This window comes from Anomaloglossus baeobatrachus, chromosome 1, assembly GCF_048569485.1.
Source record: "Anomaloglossus baeobatrachus isolate aAnoBae1 chromosome 1, aAnoBae1.hap1, whole genome shotgun sequence".
Classification (NCBI taxonomy): Eukaryota; Metazoa; Chordata; class Amphibia; order Anura; family Aromobatidae; genus Anomaloglossus; species Anomaloglossus baeobatrachus.
Genome location: NC_134353.1, coordinates 740,338,116 through 740,364,142, shown reverse-complemented (window position 1 = coordinate 740,364,142; position 26,027 = coordinate 740,338,116). Strand labels below are relative to the sequence as shown.

The 26,027-nt window shown below is 48.7% G+C and overlaps 1 protein-coding gene across 1 annotated transcript; it reads right to left on the bottom strand.

Annotated features, from left to right (window-relative positions):
- Positions 1–325: 325 nt before the first annotated feature.
- Positions 326–25,986, bottom strand: RILPL2 (Rab interacting lysosomal protein like 2). Its single transcript, XM_075341815.1, has 5 exons — positions 25,849–25,986; positions 16,449–16,777; positions 3,234–3,385; positions 3,003–3,116; positions 326–682 (listed from the first exon to the last, which is right to left on the bottom strand). Exons 2-5 carry the CDS (start codon positions 16,752–16,754, stop codon positions 643–645), a joined length of 612 nt encoding a protein of 203 aa, XP_075197930.1. The 5' UTR covers positions 16,755–16,777; positions 25,849–25,986; the 3' UTR covers positions 326–642.
- Between the last annotated feature and the right edge of the window lie 41 nt (positions 25,987–26,027).

Below are 26,027 nucleotides of genomic sequence, written 5' to 3'. Positions count from 1 at the left end.
ATATATATATATTAAATTATATATATATACATATTATATTTATATTATATATATATTATATAATTATATATATATTATATACGGTATATGTATTATATTATACTATATATATATTATATATATATACATATATATTATATATATATATATATATACACAATATATATATTATATATATTATATATATATACATATATATTATATATATATATACAATATATATATTATATATATATATATATATATATATATATATATATATATATATATATATATATATATATATATATATATATTATTGTTATATATATATATATTTCTTTGACCTTTGCTAATTTCGGATCGTCGGAGGAGCTGTGATCATAGCTTTAACCAGTCAGTAATAGTAGCAAGTGGAAAGCTAATCTGAAAATGACGATTTTAACATGTATCCTGCACGTGCCCATTCGTTCATTGAGAGATGAAGTTATTTGTCTTCCAATATCACCATCTTTCTTATAAATCAGATTTTGTATATACACCCTAAAGAACAAGGCTCCTATTGGTGAAAAAGTCCAGTTTTGGATAAACTTACCATCTATATCAAACACTTTATACATTGGTCTTTTAAAAATACTCCAGGTAAAAATACTGAAAACGACATTACTTTTGTTCTTGCTTGTCTTGTTTAAATGGAGAAAACCTGTACAAAAAAAAGTTAGAATTAGTATTCTTCTTATATTGTTACTATAGGTATAGCCAAATGCTGGGGGCAGTGTGCATCCTGAATTAGTTTAAAGAGGTCGCAGTTAGGCTAGGGCTACATGGCAAACCTGTAATAAGGCTGAAATGGCAGCTACACTGCAACACTGGATGTTATCAATATCTATGGAGTCACAAAATGTGTTGGATTTTCTGTCTCTGGTCGCCAGTGACACAATTGCCATTGACTTCAATGCAAAGTGCGACTTATTTACACCTGGCTATTTTATTTTACAGCAAAATCACACATCTAAAATAGTTGCAGACAAGTTGCGCAGATTTTTTTTTGCATAATTTGTCAGTAATATTACTGTTGTGTGACAAATGTCGCCATGTAGCCCATAGCTTAACCCTATACTTTCCTTTATGTTAAAGCCAATATAAAATATAGAACAAGAGAAATAGAGAGGCTAAAATACTGAGAAGACCATGGCCTTATTTGTAGTAAGGTAAGGTGTCTATACAGCTTGAAAAAAAATGCTTATATTTACTGATTAATTTATTTAATATTTTGCTAGAATGGACTTTTACAAATGCAGCAATACCAAATGTGTATTTTTTTTGTTTTTAAATATCTTATTTTAATGCTGTAAAATGGGCTTGATTTAAACTTAGATTTTTTCATATTTTTTAAAAACACTTTTCCACTTTTATATGTATTTGATACATATAAAGTCCCTAAGGGGACTTAAACCTGTGATCATCTGATCGCTTGTAGTATGCATAGCATACTACTATGAACAGAGAAAATCCTCATGAAAAGCACAGAGGTCTTCAATAATACATTAGAGGAATAATTCAGATATCATCTACCAGGAAAGATGTGGGTTTGGTGTGAGATCCCGCTTCAAAGTTAGACACACGGCTATGAAATAACTGTACATCATATGTTGTGCAGGGGTCAAAGGGACTCTGTCAGCACAGAATGATAAGTACAGGCGCTTGTGTCCAATGGTGGGGCTAATCATTTACACATTTCTGCCTGGTGTTATCCTTCAATCTCTACGCTCCCCTCTTCTTTAATTGATGGCTCTGGCTTTATAGAGGCAAAGAAGGGTGGAAACAGATGGACAACAAACTGGTGGGAAAATGCATTTAGGCTATGTGCGCACGCTGTGGATTTGCTGCAGATTTTGCCGCGGACTTGCTGCAGAAAATGTGTCTAACATTGCTGCAGTCATTCCCCAGCAAATCCTATGGGTTTTAAAAAAATGCTGTGCGCACACTGTGTTTTTTTATACCTGCGGATTTTCCACTGCGGAATTAATGAGCATGTCACTTATTTTGCACAGGTACCTGCGTTTTTTGCCATAGATAATGGTAAAAATCCGCGGAAAATACGTGGAAAACCGTGGTAAAACCGCATGCGGATTTCATTGCGGTTTTGGTGCGTTTTTTATTTTTTTTACTGCGGGTGCGGGATTCTTTAAGAGGGTCCGATTTTTCTTAAGAAAAAGACACTTTCTAGTTCGCACATAGCCTTAAAGGGACTTTGTCAGCACAGAAAGACTGTTCAAACCAAGTACAGGCACTCGTGCATCATGGTGTAGCCAAAGATTTATGTGCACCTTCCCAACTGCTTGTTTTCCATCTATCTCCCCCTTATTTGGCTCTAAGGAGCCAGCGATATTAATTAAAGAAGAGGGCAGGGTGGAGATAGAGGGAAAACAAGCAGGTGAGAAGGTGTATTTAAACGATTAGCCCCACCATGATGCATCGAGTACCTGTACTTGGTTTTAACAGCCATTGTGTACTGACAAGAGTCCCTTTAAGGAACACTCAGTTTGGTTGCCACCTTTGTCAGTGGCCAACACATGAAATATGCTGGTCCCTTGACTTGTCTGTAATGTGTGTGGTCACCTTAAATAGTTTTAAACATGTATCACTTCTTGAAATGAGTTAAAGGGTTTCTATCAGCACATAATGACTGTTCCAACCAAGTTCAGGAGCTCAGAGCTTCATAGCGGGGCCAAACATTTAGGTGCACCTTCCCACCTATTTGTTTTTCCCCTACCTCCACCCTCCCAACATCTTTGATTGACAGCTTCATTGATCCAGAGAAAGGAGGAGATAAATAGAAAACTAGCATGTGGGTAGCTACACTTTAAGATTGTCCTCGCCATAATGCACCGTGCGCTTGTACTTGGGTTGAACAATCATTCTGTGCTGACAGAGAAAGAATAAGAAGTTGAACGCAAAAGGATAATTCTAGTCTTTTATGGAAATTACAACAACAATGTGCAGAGAAGAGTAACACTTACAGGCGGCTAATCGTTGACTTGTCTTTGCTGCTATCGTTTGGTCTTGGTGAACTGGTGATTATAGATTCATTTTCCAATGTCACAATCTGGTCTTCAGTTGGAGGAATGACACCACTATACACAGGGGTTGGAGAAGGTTATTTCTAACTCAAAGAATATATTTTAATATTACAAATTTAATTTTAATTTGTATCACAACTTTGAGTCGCCAAAGCTCATACAGAAAATTACCTTCTATAGCACTGCAATTCATCTTGTGCCACCAAGAGCTGAACCTTCAGCTTATTCCGCTCCTGCAGCACCTCCCTTAATTCTTGTAATGTAAATCGTGGCCGGTTTGGGTCTGTGAGATCTATAATCATTTTGTCGGGTCCTAGGTCAGTCTGCAAAAAAAAAAATAAAATCAGTGCACGCATCTTAATAAATTAGAGATATTCAACTCTACCATTAAACCTGTGTTACAAAGCATAGCCTTATTTAAAAAGGGTTGTCTACTAGTAGGAGAACCCCCAGTGATTCCACATGTTTTCCCAGGTAAAATAGTAAAGCTTATACTTGTATCCAGTACCTGTGCTGTTTCAGGGGAGCCGCGGCTCGCGGTGCACGTTGGGTTATGACGTCACGCGAGCCCTACATTCAATCAGTGGTGAACAATGAACAGGAAGTGAGTGCAGCTGCAAACCTCACTTCCTGTTGATAACCTTCTTTGGTCTAAAGGAGGGGAGATAGAAGACAATGCTGATTGGACGTGGGGCTTACATGATGTCATAACCCCATGTGAGCCCCAGCACCGCGAGTCCAGACTCTGCTGGATCGACAACGGTGCGGGAGGTGAGTATAGAATTTATTATTTTACCTGGGGAAACGTGGAATCAGAAGAGGTTCTCTTATTAGTAGACAACCTCTTTAACTCAATTGATGGTCAGTATGGATCTGGCAGTGGTGGGGTCTTCTCATGTCTATGAAGTATGGAATATTTTTTGCACCTATAGCCCAGCATGCTTTTTTAAAACTGTATATTTAGTACCGTGAGATGGTTACAATATTCTTAATAAAACAACATAATTAAATTCAAAACTTTAGCTATATAGGTCAATGATTTAACCTCCCCCCTCTCCCATACATTATCACTGTGTAAGCAATGATTACTGTAAAAATATACAGCTCCAAGCAATAAATTACATGCTGTATTTACGTGAGGCCGGGTTCAGATGTATGTACAAAAAAAAGGTACAAAGAAGGGAATTTTGTTTACTTACCGTAAATTCCTTTTCTTCTAGCTCCAATTGGGAGACCCAGACAATTGGGTGTATAGGCTATGCCTCCGGAGGCCGCACAAAGTATTACACTAAAAGTGTAAAGCCCCTCCCCTTCTGCCTATACACCCCCCGTGCTCCCACGGGCTCCTCAGTTTTGGTGCAAAAGCAAGAAGGAGGAAAAAAATTATAAACTGGTTTAAAGTAAATTCAATCCGAAGGAATATCGGAGAACTGAAACCATTCAACATGAACAACATGTGTACACAAAAAAACAGGGGCGGGTGCTGGGTCTCCCAATTGGAGCTAGAAGAAAAGGAATTTACGGTAAGTAAACAAAATTCCCTTCTTCTTTGTCGCTCCATTGGGAGACCCAGACAATTGGGACGTCCAAAAGCAGTCCCTGGGTGGGTAAATAATACCTCATAATAGAGCCGTAATGGCTCCGTCCTACAGGTGGGCAACCGCCGCCTGAAGGACTCGCCTACCTAGGCTGGCATCTGCCGAAGCATAGGTATGCACCTGATAGTGTTTCGTGAAAGTGTGCAGGCTCGACCAGGTAGCCGCCTGACACACCTGCTGAGTCGTAGCCTGGTGCCTCAAAGCCCAGGACGCACCCACGGCTCTGGTAGAATGGGCCTTCAGCCCTGAGGGAACCGGAAGCCCAGCAGAACGGTAAGCTTCGAGAATTGGTTCCTTGATCCACCGAGCCAGGGTTGATTTGGAAGCCTGTGACCCTTTACGCTGGCCAGCGACAAGGACAAAGAGTGCATCCGAGCGGCGCAGGGGCGCCGTACGAGAAATGTAGAGTCTGAGTGCTCTCACCAGATCTAACAAGTGCAAATCCTTTTCACATTGGTGAACTGGATGAGGACAAAAAGAGGGTAAGGAGATATCCTGATTGAGATGAAAGGGGGATACCACCTTAGGGAGAAATTCCGGAACCGGACGCAGAACCACCTTGTCCTGGTGAAACACCAGGAAGGGGGCTTTGCATGACAGAGCTGCCAGCTCAGACACTCTCCGAAGTGAAGTGACTGCTACTAGGAAAACCACTTTCTGCGAAAGGCGTGCGAGAGAAATATCCCTCATTGGCTCGAACGGTGGTTTCTGAAAAACCATCAGCACCCTGTTCAGATCCCAGGGTTCCAACGGACGTTTGTAAGGAGGAACGATGTGACAAACCCCCTGCAGGAACGTGCGTACCTGTGGAAGTCTGGCCAGGCGCTTCTGAAAAAACACAGAGCGCAGAGACTTGTCCCTTAAGGGAGCCGAGTGACAAACCCATTTCCAATCCGGACTGAAGAAAGGACAAGAAAGTGGGCAAGGCAAATGGCCAGGGAGAAAAACCCCGATCAGAGCACCACGACAGGAATATTTTCCACGTCCTGTGGTAAATCTTGGCGGACGTTGGTTTCCTAGCCTGTCTCATAGTGGCAATGACCTCCTGGGATAATCCTGAAGACGCTAAGATCCAGGACTCAATGGCCACACAGTCAGGTTGAGGGCCGCAGAATTCAGATGGAAAAACGGCCCTTGAGACAGCAAGTCTGGTCGGTCTGGTAGTGCCCACGGTTGGCCGACCATGAGATGCCACAGATCCGGGTACCACGACCTCCTCGGCCAGTCTGGGGCGACGAGGATGGCGCGGCGGCAGTCGGCCCTGATCTTGCGTAACACTCTGGGCAACAGTGCCAGCGGAGGAAACACATAAGGGAGTTGAAACTGCGACCAATCTTGAACTAAGGCGTCTGCCGCTAGAGCTCTGTGATCGTGAGAACGTGCCATGAATGCCGTGACCTTGTTGTTGTGCCGGGACGCCATTAGGTCGACGTCCGGCATCCCCCAGCGGCAACAGATCTCCTGAAACACGTCCGGGTGAAGGGACCATTCCCCTGCGTCCATGCCCTGGCGACTGAGAAAATCTGCTTCCCAGTTTTCCACGCCTGGGATGTGGACTGCGGAGATGGTGGAGGCCGTGGCTTCCACCCACATCAAAATCCGACGGACTTCCTGGAAGGCTTGCCGACTGCGTGTTCCTCCTTGGTGGTTGATGTAAGCCACCGCTGTGGAGTTGTCCGACTGAATTCGGATCTGCTTGCCTTCCAGCCACTGCTGGAATGCTTTCAGGGCAAGATACACTGCCCTGATCTCCAGAACATTGATCTGAAGTGAGGACTCTTGCTGGGTCCATGTACCCTGAGCCCTGTGGTGGAGAAAGACTGCTCCCCACCCTGACAGACTCGCGTCCGTCGTGACCACCGCCCAGGATGGGGGTAGGAAGGATTTCCCCTTCGATAATGAAGTGGGAAGAAGCCACCACCGAAGGGAAGCTTTGGTTGCCTGAGAGAGGGAGACGTTCCTGTCGAGGGACGTCGGCTTCCTGTCCCATTTGCGTAGGATGTCCCATTGAAGAGGACGCAGGTGAAACTGCGCGAAAGGGACTGCCTCCATTGCTGCCACCATCTTCCTCAGGAAGTGCATGAGGCGCCTCAAGGGGTGTGACTGACCTTGAAGGAGAGATTGCACCCCCGTCTGTAGTGAACGCTGCTTGTTCAGCGGAAGCTTCACTATCGCTGAGAGGGTATGAAACTCCATGCCAAGATATGTCAGCGATTGGGCCGGTGTCAGATTTGACTTTGGAAAATTGATGATCCACCCGAAACTCTGGAGAGTCTCCAGAGTAGCGGTGAGGCTGTGCTGGCATGCCTCTTGAAAGGGAGCCTTGACCAGCAGATCGTCTAAGTAAGGGATCACCGAGTGTCCCTGAGAGTGGAGGACCGCGACTACTGTAGCCATGACCTTGGTGAAAACCCGTGGGGCTGTCGCCAGGCCGAACGGCAGTGCCACGAACTGAAGGTGTTCGTCTCCTATGGCGAAGCGCAGAAAACGCTGATGCTCTGGAGCAATCGGAACGTGGAGATAAGCATCTTTGATGTCGATTGATGCTAGGAAATCTCCTTGGGACATTGAGGCGATGACGGAGCGGAGGGATTCCATCCGGAACCGCCTGGTCTTTACGTGTTTGTTGAGCAGTTTTAGGTCCAGGACAGGACGGAAAGACCCGTCCTTCTTTGGAACCACAAACAAGTTGGAGTAAAAACCGTGACCCTGTTGCTGAAGAGGAACAGGGACCACCACTCCTTCTGCCTTCAGAGTGCCCAGCGCCTGCAGAAGAGCATCGGCTCGCTCGGGAGGCGGAGATGTTCTGAAGAATCGAGTCGGAGGATGAGAGTTGAACTCTATCCTGTAACCGTGAGACAGAATGTCTCTCACCCAACGGTCTTTTACCTGTGGCAGCCAGGTGTCGCAAAAGCGGGAGAGCCTGCCACCGACCGAGGATGCGGTGTGAAGCGGCCGTAAGTCATGAGGAAGCCGCCTTGGTAGCGGCACCTCCGGCGGCCTTTTTAGGGCGTGACTTAGACCGCCATGAATCGGAGTTCCTCTGATCCTTCTGAGGCCTTTTGGACGAAGAGAATTGGGACCTACCCACACCCCGAAAGGACCGAAACCTCGACTGTCCCCTCCTCTGTTGGGGTAAGTTTGCTTTGGCCTGGGGTAAGGATGTTTCCTTTCCCTTGGATTGCTTGATGATTTCATCCAATCTCTCACCAAACAAACGGTCGCCAGAAAATGGCAAACCGGTTAAGCACTTTTTGGAAGCCGAATCTGCCTTCCATTCCCGGAGCCACAAGGCCCTGCGTATTGCAACCGAATTGTCGGCTACAACCGCCGTACGGCTCGCAGAGTCCAGGATAGCATTAATAGCGTAGGACGCAAATGCCGACGTTAGAGATGTTATGGAAGCCACTTGCGGCGCAGACGTACGTGTGAGTGCGTCAATTTGCGCTTGACCCGCTGAGATAGCTTGGAGTGCCCATACGGCTGCGAATGCTGGAGCAAAAGACGCGCCGATAGCTTCATAGATGGATTTCAACCAGAGCTCCATCTGTCTGTCAGTGGCATCCTTGAGTGAAGCCCCATCTTCAACTGCAACTATGGATCTAGCCGCCAGTCTGGAGATTGGAGGATCCACCTTGGGACACTGAGTCCAGCCCTTGACCACGTCAGGGGGGAAGGGATAACGTGTATCCTTAAGGCGCTTAGAAAAACGCTTATCTGGACAAGCCCGGTGTTTCTGGACTGCCTCTCTGAAGTCAGAGTGGTCCAGAAACATACTCGTTGTACGCTTGGGGAACCTGAAACGGAATTTCTCCTGCTGAGAAGCTGACTCCTCTACTGGAGGAGCTGAGGGAGAAATATCCAACATTTGATTTATGGACGCGATAAGATCATTCACTATGGCGTCCCCATCAGGAGTATCAAGGTTGAGAGCAGCCTCAGGATCAGAATCCTGATCAGCTACCTCCGCTTCATCATACAGAGAGTCCTCCCGCTGAGACCCTGAACAATGTGATGATGTCGAGGGAATTTCCCAGCGAGCTCGCTTAGGCGGTCTGGGACTGCGGTCCGTGTCAGAGACCTCACCCTGGGATCTATGAGACACCCCGGGAGGACATGGTTGTTCCAACTGAGGGGAACCAGGGGGCAATGACTCCACAGTGCCCATGGTCTGAGATACCGGTCTGGACTGCAAAGCTTCTAGTATCTTAGCCATAGTCTCAGACAGCCTTTCAGTAAAAACTGTAAACTCCGTCCCTGTCACCTGGACAGTGTTAGCAGGTGGTTCCCCCTGGGCCACCCTTAGCAGAGGCTCCGGCTGAGTAAGTGCCACAGGGGCCGAGCAGTGCACACAATGAGGGTCAGTGGAACCTGCCGGTAGTGAAGCCGTACATGCGGCGCAGGCAGCATAGTAAGCCTGTGTTTTGGCACCCCTGCTTCTTGTGGGCACCATGCTGTTGTCTCCCCTGAGCAACCCAGGAGGGTATTGTGAGACTGTGACCGGGGTAATCTATGACGGCCGGTATGTCTCGCCCAGGTTGTGCTCACTCCATGATAGAAAGTAAATCCACTATAGGGTTAATGCTGTTTCCCTACAGGCTTAAGGAAGGGTTAAAAGGAAACAGGAACGAGGGCAGGTGTGCCGGGTGTGGGGGAAGTGACCAGAACTTCCTGAGCCCTCTGCTGGAGAGGCACATGTATTTTGTTATGGACTTTTTGTTTGGACATTAAACACCGTGTGCTGTGAACCTTGATGCCTGGATCCCGTGTCTTCTGCTGCGCAGCCGACCGAGCTACCTCACATATGGTGGAGAATCGGCGGGCATGACAGCCGGTGAGGTGTAGCATCCATCCCTGGTGACCCAGCTGCGCATGTCCTGGATTCGAGCGGCTATACTACAGCCCAAACCCGGCGACGCCATGGAGGACATACTAAAGCATTTGGCTCAGGCTAATGCACAGCAGCAACAGGCTAATGCACAGCAGCTACAAACCAATGCACACCTGCTCCAATCCTTGCAAGTGCAGGAAAAAAAACTCCAAGAACAGTTGGATCAGGCCAATGCACGTCAGCAGCAATCCTTGCAAGTGCAGGTCAAAATGCACCAAGAACAGATGGAGCAGGCCAATGCACGTCAGCAGCAATCCTTGCAAGTGCAGGACAAAAGGCACCAAGAACAGATGGAGCAGGCCAATGCACGTCAGCAGCAAGCCTTACAATTGCAGGAAAAAAGGCACCAAGAACAGATGGTTCTCCTGGCCAAGTCGATCCGTGCCGGACCGGCAGCAACAACCCCGGGACCGGGTGACGACGGCAGCGTCCGGAAAGCGGTGAGACAAGCGTTGCAAAAGATGACCCCGGGTGATGATGTGGAAGCGTTCCTGGCGGTGTTTGAGCGGGTGGCCGAGCGGGAAAAGCTGCCGACCCCGCAGTGGGCTGAGGTATTGTCGCCCTATCTGACGGGGGAACCCCAAAAAGCGTACCTGGACCTCGGTACCGAGGACGCCATTGACTATGTGACCCTGAAAGCCGAAATACTGGCTCGGTTGGGGGTGAATACCTATGTACGGGCTCAGCGGGTAAATCAGTGGTTCTATGAGGAAGCCAAACCCGTACGCTCCCAGGCCTATGACTTATTACATCTTGTAAAAAAGTGGTTGCAGCCTGACACTCTGAGCCCGGCGCAAATGGTGGAAAGGGTAGTAGTGGATCGTTTTGTGCGCACTTTACCCGTCACCGTTCAACGGTGGGTAGGACAGGGTGACCCGAGTACCCTGGACCAATTAGTGTCCCTGGTAGAGCGGCATGTGGCTACGCAGGACTTGATACGGGACACTGAGACTTTGCGTACCGCCCGTCGGTCCGGCCCCTCCAAGCCTAGGGCCAAGGACCCACCGCCGACACCGGTACAGGAGTCCGCTACCATCCTGGCTGAGGCCGCGCCCGCCGTTCCTGAGGTCCGGAAGGCCATGTACCCTAAACGACAACTTGTCAAGGGGGTTTCCTTCCCTATTAGATGTTGGCGGTGCCAGCGGGTGGGACATATGGAAGCCCAGTGTCCACTCACCACGGAGCCCATGGATTGTGGGGTTACCCGGCGGGGTTCAATGTATGCTCAGGTGGTGTGTACCGCTGACCTGGTCTCCCCAGAGACAGAGCCCCACTTGTGCCAAATACAGGTGAATGGATGTCCGGTTACAGGATTGTTGGATTCCGGAAGCTTAGTGACCCTTGTGCGATCCACCTTGAGAGCTAAAGTAAAGGCCACAGGACGCACTGTGGGGGTGGTTTGCATACATGGGGACCGCCACGACTATCCCACGGGGATTGTCACCATCACAGCACCTTGCGGTCAGGTGCAACATGAGGTGGGACTTCTTAACACTCTTCCTTATGACGTGATCCTAGGAAGGGATCTGCCCTATTTTTGGACTTTATGGAGGGGACCCCCTAAGTCCCCTCAGATATTGGTCGGTCCGGGACCTGAGCCCTACAATCCTGAATCCGGGACACCTGCCGTAGGGGTCACGATGATAGGGACAGAGTGTGAACCCGATAGGTCACCCCTAGAGGTATTGGCAGGAGAGGCTGAGACGGTCGAGCCCATCCCGGAGTTGGAGGCGTCCCCGGATACGTTTGGGACAGCCCAACTCCAGGACCCTACGTTAATACATGCCCGGAGTCGGGTGACAGTAGTTGACGGGGTGGCACAGCTGCCCAGTGCCCAGGTAAGGTACCCCCATTTCGCTCTTAAGCAGGATTTACTCTACCGGGTAGATGAAATACGGGGCGTAGGGGTAGAACAGTTGGTGGTGCCCCAGCCGCATCGCCGGCGGGTCCTCGACTTGGCTCATAAACACCTGATGAGTGGCCACCTAGGGGTCAAGAAAACGCAGGAGCGAATATTGCAAAGGTTCTATTGGCCCGGGGTCTTTGGGGAGGTAAAACGGTTCTGCGAAACCTGCCCGGAGTGTCAGCTTACTGCACCCCTGACCCATTTTCGCAGTCCGTTGGTACCGTTACCCATTATAGAAGTCCCTTTTGAACGGATAGGGATGGATCTGGTGGGGCCCCTCGTAAAGTCCGCTCGAGGGCACCAACACATCCTAGTGATCGTTGACTATGCCACCCGGTATCCCGAGGCGATACCTCTCAGACATACTGCAGCAAAGCTTATAGCTCGGGAGTTGTTTGCTGTGTTCTGCCGGGTGGGATTGCCCAAGGAGATCCTTACGGATCAGGGGACCCCATTCATGTCTAAAGTGACCAAAGAGCTATGCCGGCTACTCCAGATCAAGCAGTTGCGTACGTCTGTGTATCATCCGCAAACGGACGGTTTAGTCGAGCGTTTCAATAAAACCCTGAAAACCATGCTAAGAAGGGTGATTTCAAAAGACGGGAAAGACTGGGATATGATGCTTCCCTATTTGATGTTTGCCATACGAGAGGTGCCACAGGCATCCACGGGGTTTTCGCCTTTTGAATTGTTATACGGGCGACATCCCCGGGGATTGTTGGACCTGGCAAAGGAAACATGGGAACAAGAGCCCACCCCCCATAAAAGTGTGATTGAACACATTTTGGGTATGCAGAACCGCATAAGCGCGGTCATGCCAATTGTGAAGGAGCACTTACAGGAGGCTCAGGCCGCGCAAAGCGGCCGCTACAATAGACAAGCCACCGTGCGGACCTTTAAACCCGGGGATCGGGTGTTGGTATTGATCCCCACGGCGGAGAGCAAATTCCTGGCTCAGTGGCAAGGCCCCTACGAGATAAAGGAAAGAGTAGGGGTGGTTAACTATAAAGTATTGCAGCCCGGTAGGCGGAAACCTGAACAAATATACCATGTCAACCTATTAAAACCTTGGCAGGAACGGGAAAGCCTGATGGCTGTTTTTTCCCCACCTCCCTCCTCTTCGGGTCGTTCACATCCGGCTCCAGCGACCTCCGGAGAGGACGAACCGGAAGTAAGGATTGGAGAAGCCCTCACCAAGCAACAGAGGCGAGAGGCCAGACGGTTGGTTCAGCAGAACCCCGATGTCTTCTCCGAGCTGCCCGGTAGGACCAGTCTGATACGACATGATATTGTCACCGAGCCCCACCTGAAGGTACGCCTGAAGTCATACCGGGTGCCGGAGGCTCGACGACAAGCCATATCGGAGGAAGTAAAGACAATGTTACGCCTGGGGGTCATCGAAAAATCCCGGAGTGAATGGGCTAGTCCGATTGTCCTAATACCAAAACCCGATGGCTCCTTAAGGTTCTGCAATGACTTTAGGAGATTGAACGAAATATCCAAGTTCGATCTCTACCCCATGCCCCGGGTGGATGAGCTGATTGATAGGCTGGGACAGGCGCGATATTTTACCACGCTCGACCTGACCAAAGGGTACTGGCAGGTGCCACTAACGGAGTCCGCCAAGGAGAAAACAGCTTTTGTTACGCCGGAGGGTCTCTTCCACTATGTTGTCTTGCCTTTTGGGTTACATGGCGCTCCGGCCACGTTCCAGAGGTTGATGGACTTAGTGCTGGAACCCCACCAGGCGTATGCATCAGCGTACCTGGATGACATCATTATTTACAGCTCCGATTGGCAGACCCACTTGGAACAGGTACAAGCGGTGGTGGACGCGCTTCGAACAGCCGGATTGACAGCCAATCCCAAGAAATGTGCATTGGGACTCACGGAAGCCCGCTACTTGGGCTACGTGATAGGCCAAGGAGTGATTAAGCCCCAAATTAACAAGGTTGAGGCGATCCAGAAGTGGCCTAGACCCCTGACCACGAAGCAGGTTAGGGCCTTCCTGGGTATCGTGGGGTACTACAGGAGGTTTGTAAAGGATTTTGCGGGACTATCAGCCCCCTTGACGGACCTTCTCAAAGGCAAGAAGTCCGTCATGGTGCGGTGGACTCCGCAGGCCGAGGACTCCTTCCGGGCCCTGAAGGGGGTCCTGTGCGGACAGCCCGTTCTGGTCAACCCTGATTTCCGGAAGGAGTTCATAGTACAGACTGACGCCTCGGAGGTCGGCCTGGGGGCAGTGCTGTCTCAGGTGGTTCAGGGGGAGGAACACCCCGTCACCTTCTTGAGTAGGAAGCTCACCCCTCCCGAGCGGCATTATAGCGTAGTGGAGAAGGAGTGCCTGGCGATCAAGTGGGCCTTGGAGTCCCTACGCTATTACCTGCTGGGACGGCAGTTTCGCTTGGTGACGGATCACTCTCCACTGGTCTGGATGAGGTCCGCCAAGGAACGGAATGCCCGGGTTACCCGGTGGTTCCTTTCTCTGCAGAACTTCCGGTTTACGGTTGAACACCGGGCCGGTAGGTTGCAGGGCAACGCCGATGCCTTGTCCCGCGGCCCGTGCTTGATGGCTGGAGTTCAACCCCGCACGCTTGAACTGAGGGGGGGGGGTATGTGAGACTGTGACCGGGGTAATCTATGACGGCCGGTATGTCTCGCCCAGGTTGTGCTCACTCCATGATAGAAAGTAAATCCACTATAGGGTTAATGCTGTTTCCCTACAGGCTTAAGGAAGGGTTAAAAGGAAACAGGAACGAGGGCAGGTGTGCCGGGTGTGGGGGAAGTGACCAGAACTTCCTGAGCCCTCTGCTGGAGAGGCACATGTATTTTGTTATGGACTTTTTGTTTGGACATTAAACACCGTGTGCTGTGAACCTTGATGCCTGGATCCCGTGTCTTCTGCTGCGCAGCCGACCGAGCTACCTCACAGTATATAGCCAAAAATCAACCGTGCACTATACAGTGTAAAGTATAGCCTATAATCATATAATCTATAAGTACACTTCTGCACAAGTGGGGCCAACACCTGAGGTGCTGCTTACCGGGCGCTCAAAGCGGTTGTGTGGCCACCAGAATCCCTGCCTCGGTCTCCCAGAGCTTGTCTCCCCTCTCCAGCGTCAGAAGAGCTGACAGGAATGGCTGCCAGCGTCCTGAGGAGAGGAGGGGGCCGTGGGCGTGCCCTAGAAAGTGCGGGAAACTGGTGCCCCACTGTGCACAGTGAGGGGGATGGAGTATGCAAAGCATGCTCCAGCCCTCAGTGCTGACATTCTGTACAGCGTCCCGCCCTTCCCCTGACTGGCAGGCCTGGGGGCGGGAAGAGAATGAGACTAGGCCGCAAAAGCCGGGGACTAGAGTTATAAGCGCGGCCGCCGTATAAGCGCGGTCGGCGCGGATGTCCCCGGCGCACTAACAGTCCCAGCCGCGCCGCATGTATAACAATGGCAGCGGCGGTCAGCGCGGTAGTCCCCCAATACACTACACACCCAGCCACGCTGCAGCGTGTGATGGCACAAGTGCGGTCAGCGCCGCGGTCCCCGGCGCACTAACACACCCAGCAATGCTGGAGTGTTTCTGTGCGCGGTCCCCACGGGGACATAGAGTACCTCAAAGTAGCAGGGCCATGTCCCTGACGATACTCGGCTCCTTATCCAGCAGAATCCCCAGGGGCTGTGGATGGAGCACGGTCTCAGTGCCTGGAGACCGATTAGGATCCCACTTCACCCAGAGCCCTAAATGGGATGGGGAAGGAAAACAGCATGTGGGCTCCAGCCTCCGTACCCGCAATGGATACCTCAACCTTAACAACACCGCCGACAAGAGTGGGGTGAGAAGGGAGCATGCTGGGGGCCCTGTTATGGGCCCTCTTTTCTTCCATCCGACATAGTCAGCAGCTGCTGCTGACTAATCTGTGGAGCTATGCGTGCATGTCTGCCTCCTTCGCACAAAGCAAAAAACTGAGGAGCCCGTGGGAGCACGGGGGGTGTATAGGCAGAAGGGGAGGGGCTTTACACTTTTAGTGTAATACTTTGTGCGGCCTCCGGAGGCATAGCCTATACACCCAATTGTCTGGGTCTCCCAATGGAGCGACAAAGAAATTGTGTGCTGCCTCCTATTTCATGCCGCAATTACCATTGTATCAAAATCACAAATTAATGTTCATACCTTCCTAGATACTATAAAACAAAACATCAGGGTCTGAAGATTGGTGTAATTTGGACCTAGGTAGTTTTCCCATAAAAACTTAGAACCATCAAAGCAAACCAGGAAGACGACAGGGAATAAGAGCTGTGGACTCTGGGATGAAAGTATGCAAATGTGACTGCACACTTCTAAATCCTGACAGCGTGTGGTCTGTACACTGTCAGGATTTGCCCTCTCTCAGTGCACTTCAATTCAGAGGACGAGCATGTTTTGTTGGCTTGTGACCTCGAGTATGCAAATCGCATACCTGTAGTTATGTGTACATTAGTTTGCACCAGCAACTGTGGAGGATCCTTACAGTGTGCAGACCACATACGGTCAGGATTCAAAAGTCTGCAGTCAAATAGAAACATTGCAAATTTTCTTCCCAAGCCTGGGCAACCCCTTTGGGTGTTTTATAAATATGAGGAACTTATGTGTTTACACATAAAACTCCTAAACCTCAATCCATACCCATATATCTATAGCCTTAGCCCCTGATGAAGCCAGACATGGTGAAACATGTTGGGGAGGCTATTAGTTAGCTTTTATTAGGCAGGGTAGGGCAATATCACCGTGACAATTATTGTAGGACAGTTGTTCACTTACTCATAGTGTCCGATCAGCGGACGTATACCTGATTTAGTATATGTTTGATTGCTCTACCTGCTACTGATTTTAGATTGATCTGTGTTAGTTTGTTAGTATTAAAAGTTAAGTTTTATTAATCTTTAGTTTAGGGTACCTCTAGTTGCCCTTTGGGCAAATTGTGTTTACACATAAAACTCAACTCCAGAATCGTCAGATACCTGATCCGCCTGCAGACCTTCTCTCATCAGTCTTTCCACCTCTCCCTTTAGGTTATCCCTTTCCATCTTCATCTCCTCAGTAGCAAGACTTGACTGGTTCACCAGTGTTTCCAGGACTTCCAGGACACGTACAATTTTAAACTGAAGATCTGCCACAAGGTCTGTTACCCCTCGGGCTTCCTTGCCGATCTTCATAAGATCCTGTCCTATCACGTGTGAGATATCGTACACGTCTTCTACTGTCATTTGGAAGGGGTCCTTTTCAAATGCTGTTTGGGGGGACAGGTCCTCTTGTTCACTTTCCATCTTCTCTGTAATCCCTTTACTTCCTGACAAAAAAAATAACCCAAAATGTTATATTATATCTAAGCAAATATCAAAGATTTGAGAAAACTGTTATGTCCTCTATGTTACAGATCACTAGGCGTATACCAATGTGGCTACTGGCCACACATGCTTGGCCACCTTACTTTCTACAAGTCTACATTTTAACTATTTCACTTGCTGGATGAAGTATATTGTGGCCATTTTAATGTTTCTCGTCAGCGTTGTCTTTGGTATAACATCCCCAACAGGCAAAGGACCATTGATTACAGTTTGGATAATTTGGAACAAATCCTTGCCACAATTTTTTTTGGTTAAAGGCCCCGTCACACTAAGCAACATCGCTAGCAACATCGCTGCTAACGAACAACTTTTGTGACGTTGCTAGCGATGTTGCTGTGTGTGACATCCAGCAACAACCTGGCCCCTGCTGTGAGGTCGTTGGTTGTTGCTGAATGTCCTGGGCCATTTTTTAGTTGTTGCTGTCCCGCTGTGAAGCACAGATCGCTGTGTGTGACAGCGAGACAACAACTAAATGTGCAGGCAGCAGGAGCCGGCTTCTGCAGAGGCTGGTAACCAATGTAAACATCGGGTAACCAAGAAGCCCTGTCCTTGGTTACCCGATATTTACCTTTGATACCAGCCTCCCCCGCTCTCACTGTCAGTGCCGGCTCCTGCTCTGTGCACATGTAGCTGCAGGACACATCGGGTTAATTAACCCGATGTGTGCTGTAGCTAGGAGAGAAGGGAGCCAGCGCTCAGTGTGCGCTGCTCCCTGCTCTGTGCACATTTAGCTGCAGCACACATCGGGTAATTAACCCCATGTGTGCTGTACTAGGAGAGCAGGGAGCCAGCGCTAAGCAGTGTGCGCTGCTCCCTGCTCTGTGCACATTTAGCTGCAGCACACATCGGGTAATTAACCCCATGTGTGCTGTACTAGGAGAGCAAGGAGCCAGCGCTAAGCAGTGTGCGCTGCTCCCTGCTCTGTGCACATTTAGCTGCAGCACACATCGGGTAATTAACCCCATGTGTGCTGTACTAGGAGAGCAGGGAGCCAGCGCTAAGCAGTGTGCGCTGCTCCCTGCTCTCTGCACGTGTAGCTGCGTGAGCTGGTAACCAAGGTAAATATCGGGTTGGTTTCCCGATATTTACCTTAGTTACCAAGCGCAGCATCTTCCACGGGGCGTCGGGGGACTTGTCACTGGTTGCTGGTGAGCTCACCAGCAACTTGTGTAGCCACGCTCCAGCGATCCCTGCCAGGTCAGATTGCTGGTGGGATCGCTGGAGCGTTGCAGTGTGACATCTCACCAGCAACCTCCTAGCAACTTACCAGCGATCCCTATAGTTGTTGGGATCGCTGGTAAGTTGCTTAGTGTGACTGGACCTTAAGAGCTCCGAGCACTGATGTGACTAAAGCCTAATCGACATGATTACACATGCAAATCACACGCTTTTCATTTACTGAGTGCATAATCCACTTTCTGAACTTCTTCCACACAAACATCCAGTGATTCTCTACAGATAGTGGGAAAAAAAGAAAATGCTGATCCTTTCATGTTAATTACCAGCAAATGGAATGTGGGTCACACAGAAGTGTGAATAGGTGTCAGCTGCCCTGCACTTTTGCTGTGGTAATGTATGGAAATAAAGTCCGCCACCTCATCCAGGGCTGTGGTCACACACTTGATAAGGGTTTTAATCTATTAAATGTGTAAAATACAATGGTCTGTTAAGGCCCCGTCACACTAAAGGCCCCGTCACACTAAGGGGTGCTTCACACACAGCGAGCTCGCTGCCGAGATCGCTGCTGAGTCACGCTTTTTGTGACGCAGCAATGACCTCATTAGCGATCTCGCTGTGTGTGACAATGAGCAGCGATCTGGCCCCTGCTGCGAGATCGCTGCTCGTTACACACAGCCCTGGTTCGTTTTCTTCAAAGCCGCTCTCCTGCTGTGACACACAGATCGCTGTGTGTGACAGCAAGAGAGCGACAAATGAAGCGAGCAGGGAGCAGGAGCCGGCGTCTGACAGCTGAGGTAAGCTGTATCCAAGATAAACATCGGGTAACCAAGGTGGTTACCCGATATTTACCTTAGTTACCAGCCTCTGCAGCTCTCACGCTGCCAGTGCCGGCTCCGGCTCTCTGCACATGTAGCTGCTGTACACATCGGGTTAATTAACCCGATGTGTACAGCAGCTAGGAGAGCAAGGAGCCAGCGCTAAGCAGTGTGCGCGGCTCCCTGCTCTCTGCACATGTAGCTGCATTACACATCGGGTTAATTAACCCGATGTGTACTGTAGCTAGGAGAGCAAGGAGCCAGCGCTCAGTGTGCGCGGCTCCCTGCTCACACTGGTAACTAATGTAAACATCGGGTAACCATACCCGATGTTTACCTTAGTTACCAGTCTCCGCAGCTTCCAGACGGCGGCTCCGTGCAAGCGCAGCGTCGCTTGCACGTCGCTGCTGGCTGGGGGCTGTTCACTGGTCGCTGGTGAGATCTGCCTGTTTGACAGCTCACCAGCGACCATGTGGCGATGCAGCAGCGATCCTGACCAGGTCAGATCGCTGGTCGGATCGCTGCTGCATCGCTAAGTGTGAAGGTACCCTAAGCAACATCGCTAGCAACATCGCTGGTAACGAACAACTTTTGTGACGTTGCTAGCGATGTTGCTGTGTGTGACATCCAGCAACAACCTGGCCCCTGCTGTGAGGTCGTTGGTTGTTGCTGAATGTCCTGGGCCATTTTTTAGTTGTTGCTGTCCTGCTGTGAAGCACAGATCGCTGTGTGTGACAGCGAGACAGCAACAACTAATGTGCAGTGAGCAGGGAGCCAGCTTCTGCTGAGGCTGGTAACTAATGTAAACATCGGGTAACCAAGAAGCCCTGTCCTTGGTTACCCGATATTTACCTTTGATACCAGCCTCCTCCGCTCACTGTCAGTGCCGGCTCCTGCTCTGTGCACATGTAGCTGCAGCACACATCAGGTAATTAACCCGATGTGTGCTGTAACTAGGAGAGCAAGGAGCCAGCACTAAGCAGTGTGCGCTGCTCCCTGCTCTGTGCACATTTAGCTGCAGCACACATCAGGCAATTAACCCGATGTGTGCTGTAACTAGGAGAGCAAGGAGCCAGCGCTCAGTGTGCGCTGCTCCCTGCTCTGTGCACATTTAGCTGCAGCACACATCGGGTTAATTAACCTGATGTGTGCTGTAACTAGGAGACTGGGGGCTGGTCACTGGTTGCTGGTGAGCTCACCAGCAACTCGTGTAGCCACGCTCCAGCGATCCCTGCCAGGTCAGGTTGCTGGTGGGATCGCTGGAGCGTCGCAGTGTGACATCTCACCAGCAACCTCCTAGCAACTTACCAGCGATCCCTATCGTTGTTGGGATCGCTGGTAAGTTGCTTAGTGTGACTGGACCTTAAGCAACATCGCTAGCAACATCGCTGCTAACGAACAACTTTTGTGACGTTGCTAGCGATGTTGCTGTGTGTGACATCCAGCAACAACCTGGCCCCTGCTGTGAGGTCGTTGGTTGTTGCTGAATGTCCTGGGCCATTTTTTAGTTGTTGCTGTCCCGCTGTGAAGCACAGATCGCTGTGTGTGACAGCGAGACAGCAACAACTAAATGTGCAGGCAGCAGGAGCCGGCTTCTGCGGAGGCTGGTAACCAATGTAAACATCAGGTAACCAAGAAGCCCTGTCCTTGGTTACCCGATATTTACCTTTGATACCAGCCTCCCCCGCTCTCACTGTCAGTGCCGGCTCCTGCTCTGTGCACATGTAGCTGCAGCACACATCGGGTTAATTAACCCGATGTGTGCTGTAACTAGGAGAGCAAGGAGCCAGCGCTAAGCATTGTGCGCTGCTCCCTGCTCTGTGCACATTTAGCTGCAGCACACATCGGGTTAATTAACCCGATGTGTGCTGTAACTAGGAGAGCAAGGAGCCAGCGCTCAGTGTGCGCTGCTCCCTGCTCTCTGCACGTGTAGCTCCGTGCGCTGGTAACCAAGGTAAATATCGGGTTGGTTACCCGATATTTATCTTAGTTACCAAGCGCAGCATCTTCCACGCGGCGCTGGGGGCTTGTCGCTGGTTGCTGGTGAGCTCACCAGCAACTTGTGTAGCGACGCTCCAGCGATCCCTGCCAGGTCAGGTTGCTGGTGGGATCGCTGGAGCGTCGCAGTGTGACATCTCACCAGCAACCTCCTAGCAACTTACCAGCGATCCCTATCGTTGTTGGGATCGCTGGTAAGTTGCTTAGTGTGACTGGACCTTAAGTCTATTTAGTGCATATACTGTACTTATGGGGGTTCCACATCAGATGTTATTGATCGGCAGATTTGTGGTGTCGTTTAGGGTACCGTCTCCCTAAACGATGTACCAGCGATTCCGACCACGATATGACCTGGTCAGAATCGCTGGTGCGTCGCTACATGGTCGCTGGTGAATCAGGCAGATCTCACCAGCGACCAGCCACCAGCCAGAAGCGACTCGTGGAAACGATGCTGCGCTTGGTAACCAAGGTAAATATCGGGAAACTAAGCAAAATGCTTTGCTTGGTTACCGAATATTTACCCTTGTTACCAGCGCACACCGCTTAGCGCTGGCTCCCTGCACTCGTAGCAAGGGTACACATCGGGTTACGAAGCAAAGCACTTCGCTTAGTTACCTGATGTGTACTCTAGCTGCGAGTCCAGGGAGCAGGGAGCCAGCACTGGCAGCCTGAGAGCGGCATACACTAGTAACCAAGGTAAATATCGGGTAACCAAGCAAAGCGCTTCGCTTGGTTACCCGATGTGTACCTTGGTTACCAGTGTCCGCAGCTTCCAGACGCCGGCTCCCTGCACATTTAGATCGTTTCTCTCTCGATGTCAAACACAGCGATGTGTGCTTCACAGCGGGAGAGCAACAAGCAAAAAATGAACCAGCACTGTGTGTAACGATCAGCGATTTCACAGCAGGGGCCAGGGCGCTGCTTAGTGTCACACACAGCGAGATCGCTGATGAGGTCACTGGTGCGTCACAAAACCTGTGACTCAGCAGCGATCTCGCTATGTGAGAAGTACCCCATAGTCATTGGCACCACTCACTTTTCATGTGGAAATCTGCAGCTCTGAATGGTGTCAGATAACCCCCTTTAAGGATGGTCTAAAAAGAAGTGAACAACTGGTAAGAAAACAGAATCACATATGCAGATTCTTTACTGTAAGAGACTATGGAACTCTCTGCCACTTAATGTTGTAATGGTTGATTCATAAACTAAAATTTAAGAGGCCTGGATGCCTTGAAAAATAAAATATTATTGATTATGTGCAATAGATTCTGTGATAGGGCGTTGATCCAGGGAACTAAGGGTAGGGTATGCTCATCTCTACCACTAGACAGGGTACTCAGAAGTAATGTAGTATACAGTTAGGTCCAGAAATATTTGGACAGTGACACAAGTTTTGTTATTTTAGCTGTTTACAAAAACATGTTCAGAAATACAATTATATATAATATGGGCTGAAAGTGCACACTCCCAGCTGCAATATGAGAGTTTTCACATCCAAATCGGAGAAAGGGTTTAGGAATCATAGCTCTGTAATTCATAGCCTCCTCTTTTTCAAGGGACCAAAAGTAATTGGACAAGGGACTCTAAGGGCTGCAATTAACTCTGAAGGCGTCTCCCTCGTTAACCTGTAATCAATGAAGTAGCTAAAAGGTCTGGGGTTGATTACAGGTGTGTGGTTTTGCATTTGGAAGCTGTTGCTGTGACCAGACAACATGCGGTCTAAGGAACTCTCAATTGAGGTGAAGCAGAACATCCTGAGGCTGAAAAAAAAGAAAAAATCCATCAGAGAGATAGCAGACATGCTTGGAGTAGCAAAATCAACAGTCGGGTACATTCTGAGAAAAAAGGAATTGACTGGTGAGCTTGGGAACTCAAAAAGGCCTGGGCGTCCACGGATGACAACAGTGGTGGATGATCGCCGCATACTTTCTTTGGTGAAGAAGAACCCGTTCACAACATCAACTGAAGTCCAGAACACTCTCAGTGAAGTAGGTGTATCTGTCTCTAGGTCAACAGTAAAGAGAAGACTCCATGAAAGTAAATACAAAGGGTTCACATCTAGATGCAAACCATTCATCAATTCCAAAAATAGACAGGCCAGAGTTAAATTTGCTGAAAAACACCTCATGAAGCCAGCTCAGTTCTGGAAAAGTATTCTATGGACAGATGAGACCAAGATCAACCTGTACCAGAATGATGGGAAGAAAAAAGTTTGGAGAAGAAAGGGAACGGCACATGATCCAAGGCACACCACATCCTCTGTAAAACATGGTGGAGGCAACGTGATGGCATGGGCATGCATGGCTTTCAATGGCACTGGGTCACTTGTGTTTATTGATGACATAACAGCAGACAAGAGTAGCCGGATGAATTCTGAAGTGTACCGGGATATACTTTCAGCCTAGATTCAGCCAAATGCCGCAAAGTTGATCGGACGGCGCTTCATAGTACAGATGGACAATGACCCCAAGCATACAGCCAAAGCTACCCAGGAGTTCATGAGTGCAACAAAGTGGAACATTCTGCAATGGCCAAGTCAATCACCAGATCTTAACCCAATTGAGCATGCATTTCACTTGCTCAAATCCAGACTTAAGACGGAAAGACCCACAAACAAGCAAGACCTGAAGGCTGCGGCTGTAAAGGCCTGGCAAAGCATTAAGAAGGAGGAAACCCAGCGTTTGGTGATGTCCATGGGTTCCAGACTTAAGGCAGTGATTGCCTCCAAAGGATTCGCAACAAAATATTGAAACTAAAAATTTTTTTTTGGGTTTGGTTTATTTGTCCAATTACTTTTGACCTCCTAAAATGTGGAGTGTTTGTAAAGAAATGTGTACAATTCCTACAATTTCTATCAGATATTTTTGTTCAAACCTTCAAATTAAACGTTACAATCTGCACTTGAATTCTGTTGTAGAGGTTTCATTTCAAATGCAATGTGGTGGCATGCAGAGCCCAACTCGCGAAAATTGTGTCACTGTCCAAATATTTCTGGACCTAACTGTAGTTCTCCTGATTAGTTATGTCACTTAGCTCATATGCAGGCATTACAGTAGCTTAAGTATCCAAGGTTACGGCCACAGAAATGGAGGCCCATTTCCAACAACCACCACTAATGGTACATTGTGTTTGCTGTATTAGAAGGCTAATGGATGTTAAGAAATCCCTTGTGCAAGTATGTTAGCACAGCTGAAAACAGTTTTGCTGATTATAGAAGCTATAAAACTGACCTTCCTTTGAGCTAGTTGAGAATCTGGAGCATTACATTTGTTGGTTCCATTAAACTCTCAAAATGGCCAGAAAAAGAGAACTTTCATGTGAAACTGAACAGTCTATTCTTGTTCTTAAAACTGAAGGATATTCCATGTGAGAAATTGCCAAGAAACTGAAGATTTCCTAGAACGGTGTGTACTACTCCCTTCAGAGGAGAGCACAAACAGGCTCTAACCAGAGTAGAAAGAGAAATGGGAGGCAAGCACATTAGAGTCTCTAGTTTGAGAAATCAACGCCTCACAGGTCCTCAACTGACAGCTTCATTATATCGTAGCCGCAAAACGCCAATGTCAACGTCTACAGTGAAGAGGCGACTCCGGGATGCTGGCCTTTAGGACAGAGTGGCAAAGAAAAAGTCATATCTGAGACTGGCTAATAAAAGGAAAATATTAATATGGGCAAAAGAACACAGACATTGGACAGTGGAATAAGTGTTATGGACAGACGAATCAAAGTTTGAGGTGTTTGGATCACACAGAAGAACATTTGTGAGACGCAGAACTACTGAAAAGATCCCGGAAAAGTGCCTGACGCCATCTGTCAAGCATGGTGGAGGTTATGTGATGCTCTGCGGTTGCTTTGGTGCTGGTGAAGTGGGAGATTTGTACAAGGTAAAAGGGATTTTGAATAAGGAAGGCTATCACTCCATTTTGCAACACCATGCCATGCCCTGTGGGCGGCGCTTGATTGGAGCCAATTTCATCCTACAACAGGACAATGACCCAAACCACACCTCAATATTATGCATGAACTATTTAGGGAAGAAGCAGGCAACTGGTATTCTATCTGTAATGGAGTGGCCAGCCCAGTCACCAGATCTCAACCCTATTGAGCTGTTGTGGAAGCAGCTTGACCGTATGTACGCAAAAAGTGCCCATCAAGCCAATCCAACTTGTGGGAGGGGGAAGCATGGGGTGAAATATCTCCGAATTATCTCAGCAAATTTAGGCTATGTGCGCACGCTGCGTTTTTTTGACGCTGCGTTTTTAGACGCTAAAAACGCACAAAAACGCACCTGCGTCGAAAAAACGCATAAAAAAAGCATGCGTTTTTACCGCGATTTGGTGCGTTTTTGGCTGCGTTTTTGATCTCTGCGTTTTGCTGCATTTTTCCAATCCATTGCATGGGGGGAAAACGCAGAAAAACGCAGGAAAGAATTGACATGTCCATTATTTTTTTTCAAGCTCAAAAACGCAGCTTAAAAAAACAGTTGTGTGCGGACAGCAAAAATGAAAAATCATAGACTTTGCTGGGGAAGAAAAGTCATGCAGTTTTGAGGCCAAAAACGCACCTGAAAAACGCGCAAAAACGCCGCGAAAAACGCACTGTGCGCACATAGCCTAACAGCTAGAATGCCAAAGGTCTGCAAAGCTGGAATTGCTGCAAAGGAGCATTCTGTGACGAAAGCAAAGTCTGAAGGAGAAAATTATTATTTCAAGTAAAAATCATTATTTCTAACCTCGTCAATGTCTGGACTATATTTCTATTCATTAGGCAACTCATTTGATAAATAAAAGTATGATTTTTCATGGAAAAGACAAAATTGTCTGGGTGACCCCAAAGTTCTCAACTGTAGTGTGTATATATATAATTATATATATATAAATAAACACACACGCACACTTTCATTGCTGCATACAGATGGCTTCATGCACAGCCGCTCACGCACCGTCACTATCCTCCTTGCATTGCAGGCAGTTGCAGCCATTCCCCGGGTTTCATATATAATATTCGGGCAGGTCTCTTACCACAAGTGTCGCAGCCGAGGCCTCCGTTTTGTCCTCAGTCCGGTCACTTCCTTAAGTCACTTTCTAGAGCTCAGCAGGTGACTCTGCTGGCGGTTGTCATGGATACGGCATTCTTTAGTTCACTCCCTAAAACCGGGGCAGCCCTCCGGCTTCCGTGCGTTCCAAGCCTCAGTATAGGC